Here is a 13,592-nt window from a genome sequence, read left to right as displayed (position 1 = left end):
CGCCGCAAGCTTAAGCACAATGTTTAAAGTGAAATTTTCTGGCCACTAATCCGTATTTTAATGTGCCTTTCCCTCACAAGATGAACTTCTCCTTTGCATCCACTGAGTGGCAGTGCACCCTCTATGCTTCCATCTCTCCGAGTGGTTGTCCTGTATAACTCTCTGCAGTCCAACCTCCATCTCCAGCCAGGAGCCTCTTCATTGTCTTAGTGTAGCAGCACATGTGCTGTGTGTGTGTGTGTGTGTGTGTGTGTGTGTGTGTGTGTGTGTGTGTGTGTGTGTGTGTGTGTGTGTGTGTGTGTGTGTGTGTGTGTGTGTGTGTGTGCGTGTGCGTGCACTGGTAGAACCATCAGCTCTCCCCTCCAGCTGCCTGCCTCTCAGGAAAGGTCCAGTGCTACGATAAACACCCCCCCTCTGCAGATTACACTGCTGGTTGATGACAGATATTTAGCCCACGTCAGTCTCTAGGAATATGTCTGTGAGAGTGCGCATGTTGAGTTTGTGTGTGTAAGTGTGTTACTTTGTTGCAGTCTTTCTTTGTGTATGTGTGAGTCTTTGTGTGCTGTACTGTATGTGAGAGAGTACTAGTCTGTGTCTATGTATGTGAGTTGGTCTGAGTGTATGAGTAGGGGAGAGCTGGCAAAGTTGTCACACTGGTAAATTGTCACACTGCTAGATCGTCACTAGTGATTTCTCCAAACCTGGGGGGCACAATCTCAAAACTAAAATGGCTACATTATGTGACACAAACCCCTTCATCATCTTGTCACATCTTGTTTACTTTTAGTCAAGGTCACCCAAAACTTGACACAGTTTTCCCCTTCCAAAGTAAAACTATGGCATGCCACGTGATAAAACCTTTGACTATGGGTATTTACATTTTTAACTTTTCTATGATTTGAGGTGTTGGTAGTGTGTGACCTTGATGTTTTTGCTTTTATGTTCACTCAGAGCGTAGAGTTCAGTTTGGGATAGAAAATATTCTTAATGCTTTATAATCCAATGTGAGAACTTACCCACTCATTGCCCTCCCCTACACACGGATGACGTCATCTGTGTGAGACTCTACATGTATCACACTGTATGTGTGATTGTATGTCTGTAGATATGTGAGTCAGTTGTCTGTGACTGTGAGTTTGCATGTTTGTTCATACCTATCAGTCCATGTGTAAGTCTATGTATTGAAATCTGTCTGTTTGTGCCAGTGTATATGTTGGCTTTCGATGTGTGAGTTGATTTGTGTGTGTGTGTGTGTGTGTGTGTGTGTGTGTGTGTGAGAGAGAGAGAGAGTATGTCTGTGTCAGACCCCTTATACAGTGGGGAAAATAAGTATTTGAACCCCTGCCGATTTCGCAAGTTTGGCCACTTGCAAAGAAATGTGTGATCTATAATTGTAATGGTAGGTGAATTTTAACAGTGAGAAATAGAATATCAACAAACAAATCCAGAAAACTGCATTTTATAACATTTATGACTTTATTTGTATTTGATGCAGAAAATAAGTATTTGAACCCCCAACCAAACAGCAAGAATTCTGGCTCCCAATGACCAGTTATGTGCCCAAGAAGCACACAGATTAGTCCTCATTAGACCTAACAAGGTACACCTGATCTCAACGGGTGACATGTATAAAAGAAACCTGTCCAAAGAATCATACTTCACACCTTCAACCTCACCACCATGGGCAAGACCAAAGAGTTGACCAAGGACGTCAGAGATAAGATTGTAGACCTGCACATGGCTGGAATGGGTTACAAAACCATCGGCAAGCAGCTTGGTGAGAAGCAGACAACTATTTATTGCGATTATTCGTTAATGGAAGCAACACCAAACAACTGTCAGTCGCTCTAGGTCTGGGGCTCCATGCAAGATATCCCCTCGTGCGGTATCAGTGATCATCCGAAAGGTGCAGAATAACCCCAGAACTACACAGGGGGAGCTTGTGAATGATCTCAAGGCAGCTGGGACCACAGTCACCAAGAAAACCATTGGCAACACACTACGCCGTAATGGTTCGAAGTACTGCAGCACTCGCAAGGTCCCCCTGCTCAAGGAAGCACATGTACAGGGCCGTCTGAAGTTTGCCAACGAACACTTAAATGATTCTAAGGATGATTGGGAGACAGGATGTGGTCAGATGAGACCAAAATCAAGCTCTTTGGCATCAACTCGACTTGCCGCGTTTGGAGGGGGAAGAATTCTGAATATGACACCATCCCCACCGTCAAGCATGGAGGTGGAAACATTATGCTTTGGGGCTGTTTCTCTGCCAAGGGTACAGGACGACTCCACTGCATCGAGGGGACTATGGATGGGGCCATGTAATGTGGAATATTGGGCTTGAACCTCATTCCCTCATTCCCTCCCATTGAAAATGCAACCTTAAGGATTTGGAGAGGATCTGCAAAGAGGAGTGGACCAAAATCCCTCCTGAGATGTGTGTAAACCTGGTGACCAACTACAAGAAAAGTCTGACGTCTGTGCTTGCCAACAAGGGTTATTCCACCAAGTACTAAGTCATGTTTTGCTAGGGGTTCAAATACTTATTTTCTGCATCAAATGCAAATTAAGTCATAAATGTAATAAAATGCAGTTTTCTGGATTTTTTTGTTGATATTCTGTTTCTCACTGTTAAAATACACCTACTATTACAATTATAGATCACACATTTCTTTGCAAGTGGTCAAACTTGCTACAACGGCAGGGGTTCAAATATTTATTTTCCCCACTGTATATGCCTGGGAGAGAAGAGACAGGATTCCAGTGAGCAGCAGTATGACTGTGCTTCTGGGAGAGACAAATCACATGGCCACTGACAGCGTCGTGATTAATGCTGGCCCCGGCCTTTCCCATATGCGGTAATGTGCCGTAGTAGCAGCCATACTGCCATGCAGCCATACGCGCTGGTGGTGAGAACGCCCAATAGTGTTTAAAATGATTTAAGTGGTGGAACAACAGCACATTTCCCTGGCTCGTGGCCCTTCACATCAGACCGGGGTTGGTTTAAAAGCTATGGCTCCTGCGGTTCTTAATCTCTTAATGCGTGTACGTTATGTACATGTTTGTACATGTTTGTACATAATATTGAGTGCTCAGAGTTGTCGTGTGCTGATTGATGTTCTTGATGATTTCTCCATCTATTTACCCTGGAAACGCTTCAATTCGGAGCCCCCTGTCGTTCCAGCACATTCATTGACTGGCTTATAGGCCATGCATTTAACAGACTGTTGTGCTGCTGTGGTGGTATTAAACTTTCAGCAGGTTTGCTCCCACGTGGATACTGCTATGCACCTGGTTCACGTCCTGAATTAAAAACCAAGGCAGGACGATCGCGTTGTAAGAGTCTCCGCTTCTGTATACAATTAGGTCAGCAAAGTAAAGAATAAGACGGTGACATCACAGTGGAAGTATTGCGGTCTCAGTTTCTTTTCTTTGGCCTCATGTAGAGTAATAGGATCTTTTTTCTGACATGTGTGCTGATTTTAAGGCTTCTTTGAGGTCATTGGGATTAAAATTGGTGCTTTGAAGTCATGATTTTAGAAAGTGTTCCTAATTTTAACTTTAATCTGATTAGATTGTTCGATTGATTGTCAGGTAGGTTTTGGGAGATCTCTTCACGAGCGCTGCTCCTCCAAGCGCACCTAAATTGCTACATGCCTTTCCAAGTATAGACCCCTGGCCAAAGCAAAACATATTATTCAGTTGACAAGCAGCATGTATAAGTGGAACACAAATGTTTTATCTGGAAACCGCTTTTCACTTAGTAAACCTCATGGAATTTATGCCCTCGGATTGCGCAAAGGGCTCTGGGTCGTGTTTTCAGTCTGGACCTCCGCACAAACCAACCGGACCTTGCAAAAAAGAGATGCAGTTTCTTATCGCCTGTTTTCATCTCTGAGTTTTATCTGACTGACCTCGGCAGCTGTGTTTTTAAAAACAAATATGAATTTCATCGGTCAGTCATGTGCACGGAAGGTTTCCTCAGTTTCCAGCGTCCCAAACGATTGCCTCATTTACTCATCTGCTCTCACTTCCTTTTGTTTTGTGTGCATACCCTGAAATGTAACTAACCTCACCACGTCACATTCCCTTATCCTACAAGTATTTGAAGAAGTTGTGTCAACCGAAAGTCTTGGTTCATAATTTAATTTCCCCCCTTGTCCGTGTCTGCCTTTCTCTATTGGCCTTTGCATGCTACTCTGTGATTTCTCACGGATGGGTCTTTTGGTGGTTTTCTCTTGAATTGCGTGCTGGTATTTTTTGGGTCTCTCAGTGTAGCTCACCCCTATCTAACCATGTAACCACGATTGTTTCCTCCTCCCTCACTTTCCTGGCCATTCCACCAGGGGGCGATCTTTCGTCAGTCAGTACATGTCGTCTATGGGGATTTCTAGGAGGTCAAGGTTGTTAAACAAGGCTGGGTCAATAACAGAGGAGCCCTCAGCAGCCTCTAACAGGTTTGTACAGCAATTTTAATCAGCTTTCATCTCTGCCTCAGCACCAGTTTTTCCAGACTAACTACAATGAGCTTACAAGACCGTAGTCCAGGGTACTCTCACCTTCCCTTTCTCACCTTGACTTGGAACTCTATTGAAAAAGGACCCATTTCAGATACTGAAACCAGACTCTTTTCTTTTTCCACTCTTAACATTATAGAAATACAAAGAACACAAAGATCATTCAAATGTATCCAAGGCGCCACCTAAATCCACAGTGTTTTCCATTTTGCACTGACACAATGTTGCATTTAATGCTACAGTGAAATGCCTACCGAGATCCATGGACAGGATTTGAGAGAGAGAGAGAGAGGGAGTCTTTGAGAGAAGGGGATTAGTGCCTTGTACACTGTTCCCTCTCTCTCTCCTGCACACTTGAGTGGCTCTGCTGAAAAACACCCAGTTCATCTTTTTTTTTGTGTGTGATGTCAGATCAGAAGAGGGGTCTGAAGTAAGAGCCACTGCTGGATCTGGTGCCATTGGGATTCAAATCCCTGTGTGTGTGTGTGTGTGTGTGTGTGTGTGTGTGTGTGTGTGTGTGTGTGTGAAGAATAGTTCCATAGTTAAATGCCACTAATTAATGGGTGCTTGGCCATTTAGGATCTAATGGTATTCATCTGTCAAAGCTATGGTTCACCCAAAACCCCCTGATCCTCATGGTTATCCAGTGATATAAGCCATTCAACTGCACAGATGGTTTTCCAGTTCATATTCCATTCTCTTGGGGGTGCTGGCTAGCTGTCTGGTCAGTTTAGCATTCACTGGTTTGTCCTTCATGTGTTATAAATGAATGCCGGCTTACTCAGTAGCTAAGCACTAAACTGAAAAATATATAGACCAGTGGTTTTCTTTTTGTTTGTTTTTTTTTTTCTTTTAATAAAAATATGGTTAATACAAAATAAAATAAAAATGGTTTGATTTAAAAAAGAAAAAGCAAATATTATGACAGCCAATGCTTTTATATCATTTTGGACCAGGATTGTGACAAGCCATTTGGAAACGTATTGTCAGTTATTTCCGGTAACCAAATTCAGCCCTGTTCTTGAAAGGTCAATTGAAGAATGCAGAGCATAATCTTTCCCTTTATGAATGATTATTCCTTAATGGTTTAACCTAACTTCAATACATTTAAAGGGAAGGGATATGGAATTGCAGAGGCTCAAATGAAGACTTCCATAAGAATCCAAACAAATGAATAAACATATTTCTCAGGCATCCACTTGATGGCACTATAGAAAACATAACATTCACACTGAACATATTAACATTTTGAGTAAATGTACGATACATTTTGTACGATTTCCACATTTAAAGTGTCAAGTTGAGACATGCTTTGATTATTTTCTTTCAAAACTTCCAGCACTCTTTCTATACTTTCTTTTAGTACGTGCTGAATGTACAGATGGTTAAACATCCCACAAACTCACACACACTCAAACCATATAATTTGTGAGAAGCAGCTCCCCCCTTGTGTGTGTGTGTGTGTGTGTGTGTGTGTGTGAGGACGCAGCCTCCACGGACCACTCTGACAGGAAACTCTGTTGTTTGGAGACGCAGTGCCTGAGCTGCTTGAGCTCACTGCGCTACTGCCTTGGCTGACGCTCACTCTTATTTTCTCTGTGCGTGTGTGTGCGTGCGTGTGTGTCTCTGTATGTGTGTGTCTGTCTCTTTTTTTCTTTTGTTATCCTCCGGGTCGTCCACAGTGAGTCTCCCACAGACACTGCTCCACAGGAGAACCATTCCCAGACGACCACAGAGCAGCCGATCAAGACGGAGAGCAGGAACGTCTTTAAGTGAGTATCCGAGCCTTGGACAGGGGGGTTGGGGCTGGGGTACATGGACAACAGAGTTACACGTTAATGGCAACACGACCAAGAGATGCTGCGTCGGGCTGTGGAGATGTTTGTTTTTCTTTGTTGTTGTTGGTGGGGTTGTTGGCAGCCGTTCTTATTAAAGTAGGAACTATTTGTTTTACTGAAGTGGTACTTCTAACTTGACATTTCGAGGGACAAATCTTTCAAAAAGGGCGATGATGCTGATCATGATGATCAATGTTATGACGGATGATGATGATGATGCTGATGGAGAGGTTGCTGTCAGTGTTGTCTTTCATTCTTTACAAAACTAAGTAAAAAAGTACAAAACTTTTCATAGAGATGTGACGGTTTTAGGTGAAGTTATAGTCACATTGAATTCTCTCCATCTTGTATTCTGAGCACTACTTTCTTTTTCTTAATGGGTCCCTTTCTTTTCTTTGTTGTGAACTTTTTTTCCCCTTCATTTTTAATCTTGTCAAGCGTCTCTTCTCACTGTTTGTCTCATGGCTATTTCCCTCTCTCCTTCTCCTTCTCCTTCTCCTTCTCCTTCTCCTTCTCCTCCTCCTTCATAATGTTTGGCTGGCTTCCTAATCTCTTTCCTCTCTGCTGCGGCGTCCAACATTCCTCCTCTCCAAACCTCTCTCCTTTTACAGACTGCACCAAGCCGACAGTGTTTGGTGAGTAGCTAACAGCGTGGCGAAAGAATGTGGCTTTTTGGAGGTGCTATGATTTTATATCATTATGGTGCTTGCTGCTCTAGAGGGAAGGGAGAGGATAAACCCTGTTAGGTGATGGAGGCCACTTGACAGGCAAATCTCATTATTACCCCTGGATGCAGATTATGGCAACAGCCCCTATAGCGACAAGCAGTACATTTCCAAATGAATTGGAATGTGTTTTGTCTCCTCTCTGAAGGGTGATTACAACTAATATACTGCAGCTGGAGGGATAGTCATTTAGGTTGTTAAATAGTTAATTTTTTTATGGAAGCAGGTGTTCATGTGAAATGAACGACCTGAAAGTCCCGCTGTTTTAACCTGGCTCTGGCCTATTCTCTTTCTTTCTTTCTTTCTTTCTTTCTTTCTTTCTTTCTTTCTCTCTCTCTCTTTCCCTCTCCCTTTATCTCTCTGTTAGCGCTCATGCCCCCCATTCCCCTGTCATCTTCTCTTCATCGTCTTGCATTGTAAAGAAATACTGAGATGTCAGTGTTCTGAGGGTCCGTGTTGTTCTGTGCTCATGTTTTGTTCAGTTCATTTGTATAATCATTCTGTATACCTGTAATACCTCTTAGCATGTCTTGCCTTGCATGTCATGCCTTGTAATGCCTGTGTCAAAGCTATGCACAATGACATGTCTCTCCCTAGCTCGGAGGGTTGCGACGTATCTAAGGACCGTCCGGTTCTTATGAACTATCAGTAAGTATGTGCGACGAGGGCCGCGGTAACGTTCCTTCACTGCATGGTGAGAGGTGGCCTGGGCTCGCAGGGTTGCTGTGCTTGGAGCCTCGTGCTTTCTGGGGGCCGAGTCGTGTCACGATGATGATTTTAACTTGTCTTGGTAGTGTGATTCATACGATGATGATTTTAACTTGTCTTGGTTGTGTGATTCATGAATGCTGGGTGGATGGAATGAAATTAAATATGTAATCCATAATGATGTTTTCAATCGCCTTGCGATGGGATTGGTTTTGATTTGAATTTTCAGTCCGTAAACAACCTCGCAGAGCTGTTTACATTTTCTCAAAAAGACAATACTTTGGAGTACCAAAACCCTTATGGTTAAGTCATCTGTGAGGTATGAAGCACTTAGACCAAATTATATATTTCTCACATATTTCAGGACAATTCGGCATAAATAGCGGTTATTTTGTGGCTGAACCGTGTGAAGCACATCGACTTAAGGCACACAATTCTACTCATTTGGTCTGCTGTGGTGTGTTTTACTAACTCATATAGCACCAGAATGATTTCTGGTTTAACCACAACATATGATAATGTGTGGACATATGCTATATTTATTCTTAGACTCAGATCGAGAGTTAAAATCAAATCTCTTCTAGCCATCAGTCATTTCTCTAGTGAAACTAGCATTTATCATGTTTCTTATAGTGTTCAATCAAGACACCATAACCATTTCTGTTTTCACCATTTTCGTTTCTATTACTTTTTTTTTACAAGAGTAGATATCAGCCAAACAGACTCTTTGTTAGTTCATTGATTTGTAGCCGTGTTTGGACTCGTGTATGAGCTGACGTGATGGAGATGACTTTGCTTTTGAGAGTGATACGCGGGGGCGTTGGGGGCTGTGGCTCTGGTGGCTTGCTGGGGGACGGACAGAGGGGGGGGGGGGGGGGGTGCTGGGGAGCTGCGGTGGTTTGGCCTGGCTTCTGTCGCTCGCCACAGTCTGACTTCAAGTGTGGGCAGCATATCTGTGGCCGAGGGAGCTGAAGTGCTCCGCTTTTAAGGGTTAAGTGGACCAAATCACATCAGGGTGATATCAAATTCATTTTTTTTTTCTAAAACCAAGAACTGTTGATAAAACCCTCACTTTTATGTCACTGCTCGGAAGGTCCCTTTGGACACAAAAGTCAGCTCTTGGTAGCGTGCTTGGTGGAGGAAAAAAAAAAAAAAAAAAATTGTTCCAGTTTGCTCACCCTCCAAGTTTGTCTCTGTCTGCGCTTCTGCAGAGACACCTTCCTGCGCAGCCTGGCTGCCACTCACAGGGACCGGGACAGGAAGAGGAGGTCTGCCGTGGCCAAGGAGCGCCGGGCGTCCAGGGACCAGAGCAGCCCTGGCCCCGCTGAGGGCGACGTGTGCTCCCCTACTGAGCCGAGCCCCAGCTCACCCACTGAAGGTACGGAGACGACCTTGTCTGTGTCCTTGTGTTTAGGACTCTGCCATCCCCCATCTCCACTTAAAAGGTCTATCCTCAAAAGCTAAATAGCCTCTATTAGCTTTGATAACGGTTATTTTGTATGATCTCTTGTCTAGTCTAATTGGTTCTCGGCTTTAAACAAACAAACAAGAAAAAGAAAAAATCTTTAAAGATTGGAGACCGTCTGAACTCTAGACTACATGGCAACAGATTGAACTTGAAGTTAATTTTGCTCATTGACTGGACTTAAACAGAGTTGACTTCAACCGGTACATCGGTACCCTTAAAAAGCTGAGATTAGAGATCAGCTCCCTGCAGTTTTACCTCCATACCCACTCTCTACTCTCCATCTCCGAACCCTTAACCCTGTTCACCTTTGACCTCCCCTCCTCAAACCTTGCTCTCAGCTCCCTTTATTAAGTACAAAACTAAGACCCTCTGCCCTGTGTGTTTGTGTGTCGTGTCACGAGCAATTACGACCTCTGCGGTCATTTCTCCCGTCCTCTTCCTTGGGGTCGCGCCCCTCCTAGCCCTCGCACCTGTCGGGGCGAGAGCCTAGAGCAGCAGGGGCTGGACTGTGATTGGGCCAGATGGGGTCAGGAGCGTTTATGTAACGCACCCCCAGCTGTGGAAGTCAGAAATTGGCCCTCGCCAAAGAACCTGACAGCGCAAAGTGCTCATTATAGCTGTAGGGCTGTTTGGTTACTGTACCGTTCCAGTGAGTGGCTCAGAGGGAAAGGTTAAGCCCCTTCTACAAGACATCCGCGCCATTAATCTTTAGGGAGACTTTACAGTTGTGCCCCTTATATGTTACTGCATTTCGCCACAGTCTTTACAAATTCTGATATGAAAACAAGTACACAGTGATTGGTTGTGAAGCTCTAGCGCTGAAAAATACTGCACACTGAAAATAGTGTTTCTGTATGAACAACAAACTCAAGTGCTTTTAGTCCTGCACAATTGAAACTGTTTACCATGAACCCAATGTAAACAGAACATAACCTACTGTATGTGCCGTGACAATTTGGCAGTGCCGGTGACAGGCTGGTGGGGTCTGTGGAGAGGCTAGCCGTGCCACACCGAAATCTGGGTCTGCAGTTTCCCATGAGGCCCGTACGACCCCAGCGTGGTTTTAGGAAGGCTAGTGGGGCGACCGATTTAGAGAAGCGGGCCTTTTTTTCTGTCCAGCCCAAAGAGATGTAAATGAGCGCCTGGCGCCTAGAAAGGGCTCTCCACACACACACACACTCTCGCACTCTCTCTCTCTCTCTCTCTCTCACACACACACACACACACACACACACACACACACACACACACACACACACACACACACACACACACACACCGAGGTGCATGAAAGAGGGCCTTGGCAGTGGAGGGAGATGAGGGCACAGAGGACATTTCACATAGACAGGAATTCAAAGAGACTGAGTAGGGGGTTATGCTCCCTGTCACACTCCCGAATCACCCACACACTGTTCAAGCTGCAGGGGGGAAAAAGAAAATGTGACGTGAAATGTCAACAATGATGCCGCCGTTGTGACCAGAAATACTTTTTTGTCATGTATGTTTTTAAATTGCTTCTCCGTATTCATATGTTGTTTGTTTCTGTCTATTATGTGTCATAGTTTCTCTCGCCCTATTATTTTCTCTGTCTATTCACCTCTCTCTGTCTTTCCCAGCTTCCACTTTTCCCCCCAGTGTGTTTGATTTACTTGGTATTTGGTACGTGTTGTGTTTATATCTGCACTGTGTGTGTTCTCATCTGCCTCTCTGTGTCTGCACCGTCCTCCTTCCCCCCCCAGGGACGTCAGGGTCTGGTGGATCGGAGCCCCTTTCGGCGAACTCCACAGAAGCCCCGTCTACTCCCAGCACCCTGGAGCAGTCAGGAGACGCGCAGTCGACCCATAATGAAGCAGGCAAGAGATTGCATCTTTCTCTCGTTCTTTCTCCCTCGTGTCTCTGTCCTTTTCCTCTTCCTCCGGATGCCTCCTCTCCCATCTCTTCCTAGATGTATGGTATTTTTTTGTTTATGCCTTTGATTCGGTGATCCACAAAAAATGTGCACTTGGTACATTTTTGGCACCAGCAGCTCAGCTATATTACCATATAGTAAACATATCAGTGCAGTGAGCTGCAGACATATACTCAGACATATTGTCTTCATTGCCGACAGCTCACTGTTCCATGACTTTAGTGTGAGATCAGTAGGCAGCAGCATGCTACTGAACTACATTGTTATTTGATGAAACCCCAGTAAGTCTTTTATTTTTTTATTTCTTTCTGTCTTTTTTTTTTCTCTTTTTTCTTTCAAACAAAAACATTTTCATTGTGCTGACTTTGAGAATCACACAGAGATCAGATCTCACTTCCCACCCTCCGCCCCTCTGGTGGCCGAGGTCCAAACGACCCGGTCCCAAACGAGCCCTTCGCCCAGGGAGTGTAAATTAGGGGAGATTGGTGGGTAGTCCTCTAAACTGTTTAAAGTAGCAGATGAGGATCTGTCTTCCCAACTTCCGTTTTGGGTTTTTGACAAATGTTCGGTCAGTCTGAAGCTTAGTCTGTGCAGGGTGAAGACGTGCTTTTTCTTCCCAAAGCCTTTTAGTATGGTTGTGTGTGGAAACAATGAACTCTGTTCTCATGTTGGTGTGTTTGAAGGTAGGATCTTTTTATTGCTTAAACGTGTTCACATGCATTATTCTTATGGTAAAGTTTCTTTACAGTCAGAGAGTGCTGTGACCCATGATGTTTGGTATTCATAGTGTTTATTACTAGCGTGTTACCAGTACAATGTGTAATTGCATCAGTGGTTATTCTAAATAGCGCAATTTGTACCTCTTTTGCAAGTTTTTCAGTGTGATTGAATTTCAGCTGCCAAATGTGGAAATGCAAAAGCTGAAGGTTCTTGGTGTCCTGTAAAACAAAACAAAAAAGAAAGTACATCGAGCTCATGTGGAGCTAGACTGTTTTCCCGTCCGCTGGATGGTGAACATTCGCTGCATGCCAGGGAACAGCTTGGTCCTGCAGGAATGCATCACCCCTGACAGCACACTGACTCATTCACCTCCTAACAACCCCCCCCCCCCTCCTTCCTTCCTCTGCTCTCCTCCACTCCACTAGGTGGCACTGTTCAGCGACAGGGCAGTGTTGCCGAGCAGCACAACACCCTCTCCAATGACAGGAAGTTCATGCTGGACATGCTCTATAGCAAAAACAGCAGCGGCGGGGGGACAGCGCTGAAGAGCCCGGGTCTGAGCGAGGGCTCGGCGGAGACGGAAGCCGGCCTGGAGCACCTGGGCATCACCAGCCTGGCCGGCCGCCTCTCCAGCCTGCAGTCGCGCCAGGCCCAGCCCACCGAGGACCAGTCCCGCAGGGCGGAGCTGGAGGGCCTGGGGGGCAGCGCACAGGCGGCGCGCGCCCGGCTGGCAGAGGAGCAGCAGCACCGGAGGGTGCGCCCCCAGTACAGCATCGACGCGGAGACCCACGCGCGCAGCCTGGAGAAGACCCAGATGACGCCGCTGCCCCGCGACAGCCAGGACGCCTGGGACCAGCTCCAGCCAAGCTCCCGGGCCCTGCGCATCAAGGACCTGGACTTCTCCGACCTCAAGGAAGAGGAGGACATCGACGTGCTGGACATGGACGCGTTTGACTCGGGCTTGTCCAATGGAATCCCCCCTCCTCCACCTCCTATGCCGGGTCTGGGTGCTGCTCCACCGCCACCTCCTCCCCCGCCCGGCCCACCTGGGATGGCCTCTCCTCCACCCCCACCCCCTCCTCCTCCATGTGGGGGTCCACCTCCCCCACCTCCTCCACCAGGCATGCCCCCTCCAGCCCCCTTGCACGCGACAGACCCAGTCTTCGCTAAGAAGAGGAAAACGGTGAAGCTGTTCTGGAAGGAGCTGAAGCAGCCGGACAGTCCCAGGAAGTGCCTCTTTGGCTACGGCACGGTGTGGGCATCTCTAGACAAGGTCACGGTTGATACCGCCAAGCTGGAGCACCTGTTTGAGTCCAAAGCTAAGGAGTTACCCGTCGCCAAGGTAAGCATACTTTTGGCCCCAGTGGCCCACATTATGTTGTTTAAAACCGCATTAGCAGAGCAACTTTTTGGGGTGGTAGTAGATATTATACTGCAATCTGTCTTTTTGTTTATGTTGGCGTGATTTCACTGTAATGTAATTGCTGCCACTGTGAGTAGGAGAGGCCTAATTGACTTCCCGTCATTTGCCATCACAGAAAGGACCTGAGACAAAGAGGTCAGAAATCCTCGTTCTGGATCCTAAGAGGAGTAATGCCATCAACATAGGCATGACTGTCCTTCCTGCCATCAATGTCATCAAAACTGCCATTCTCAACTTTGACGAGTTTGCCATCAACAAAGAGGGAATTGAGGTAGGACTTGTTC

At 45.8% G+C, this 13,592-nt stretch overlaps 1 protein-coding gene across 5 annotated transcripts in view; it reads left to right on the top strand.

Moving 5' to 3' along the window:
* The window catches only part of fhod1 (formin homology 2 domain containing 1), a 42,195-nt gene that overhangs the window by 20,903 nt on the left and 7,700 nt on the right, over nucleotides 1–13,592 (top strand). Inside the window, exons 11-18 of one of the 5 annotated variants that reach the window (XM_031569215.2) lie at nucleotides 4,347–4,457; nucleotides 6,200–6,289; nucleotides 6,967–6,990; nucleotides 7,678–7,728; nucleotides 9,000–9,166; nucleotides 10,996–11,109; nucleotides 12,311–13,227; nucleotides 13,424–13,579. In XM_031569215.2, the coding sequence (XP_031425075.1) occupies nucleotides 4,347–4,457; nucleotides 6,200–6,289; nucleotides 6,967–6,990; nucleotides 7,678–7,728; nucleotides 9,000–9,166; nucleotides 10,996–11,109; nucleotides 12,311–13,227; nucleotides 13,424–13,579 (1,630 nt within the window). The remainder of the gene's footprint in view (nucleotides 1–4,346; nucleotides 4,458–6,199; nucleotides 6,290–6,966; nucleotides 6,991–7,677; nucleotides 7,729–8,999; nucleotides 9,167–10,995; nucleotides 11,110–12,310; nucleotides 13,228–13,423; nucleotides 13,580–13,592) is intronic. The other 4 variants (XM_031569216.2, XM_031569218.2, XM_031569217.2 and 1 more) reach the window with 4 other exon arrangements.

This window comes from Clupea harengus, chromosome 6 (genome assembly GCF_900700415.2).
Source record: "Clupea harengus chromosome 6, Ch_v2.0.2, whole genome shotgun sequence".
NCBI lineage: Eukaryota > Metazoa > Chordata > Actinopteri > Clupeiformes > Clupeidae > Clupea > Clupea harengus.
Note: the sequence above shows the minus strand (reverse complement) of the source record. Positions and strands in the feature narration are given on the sequence as shown.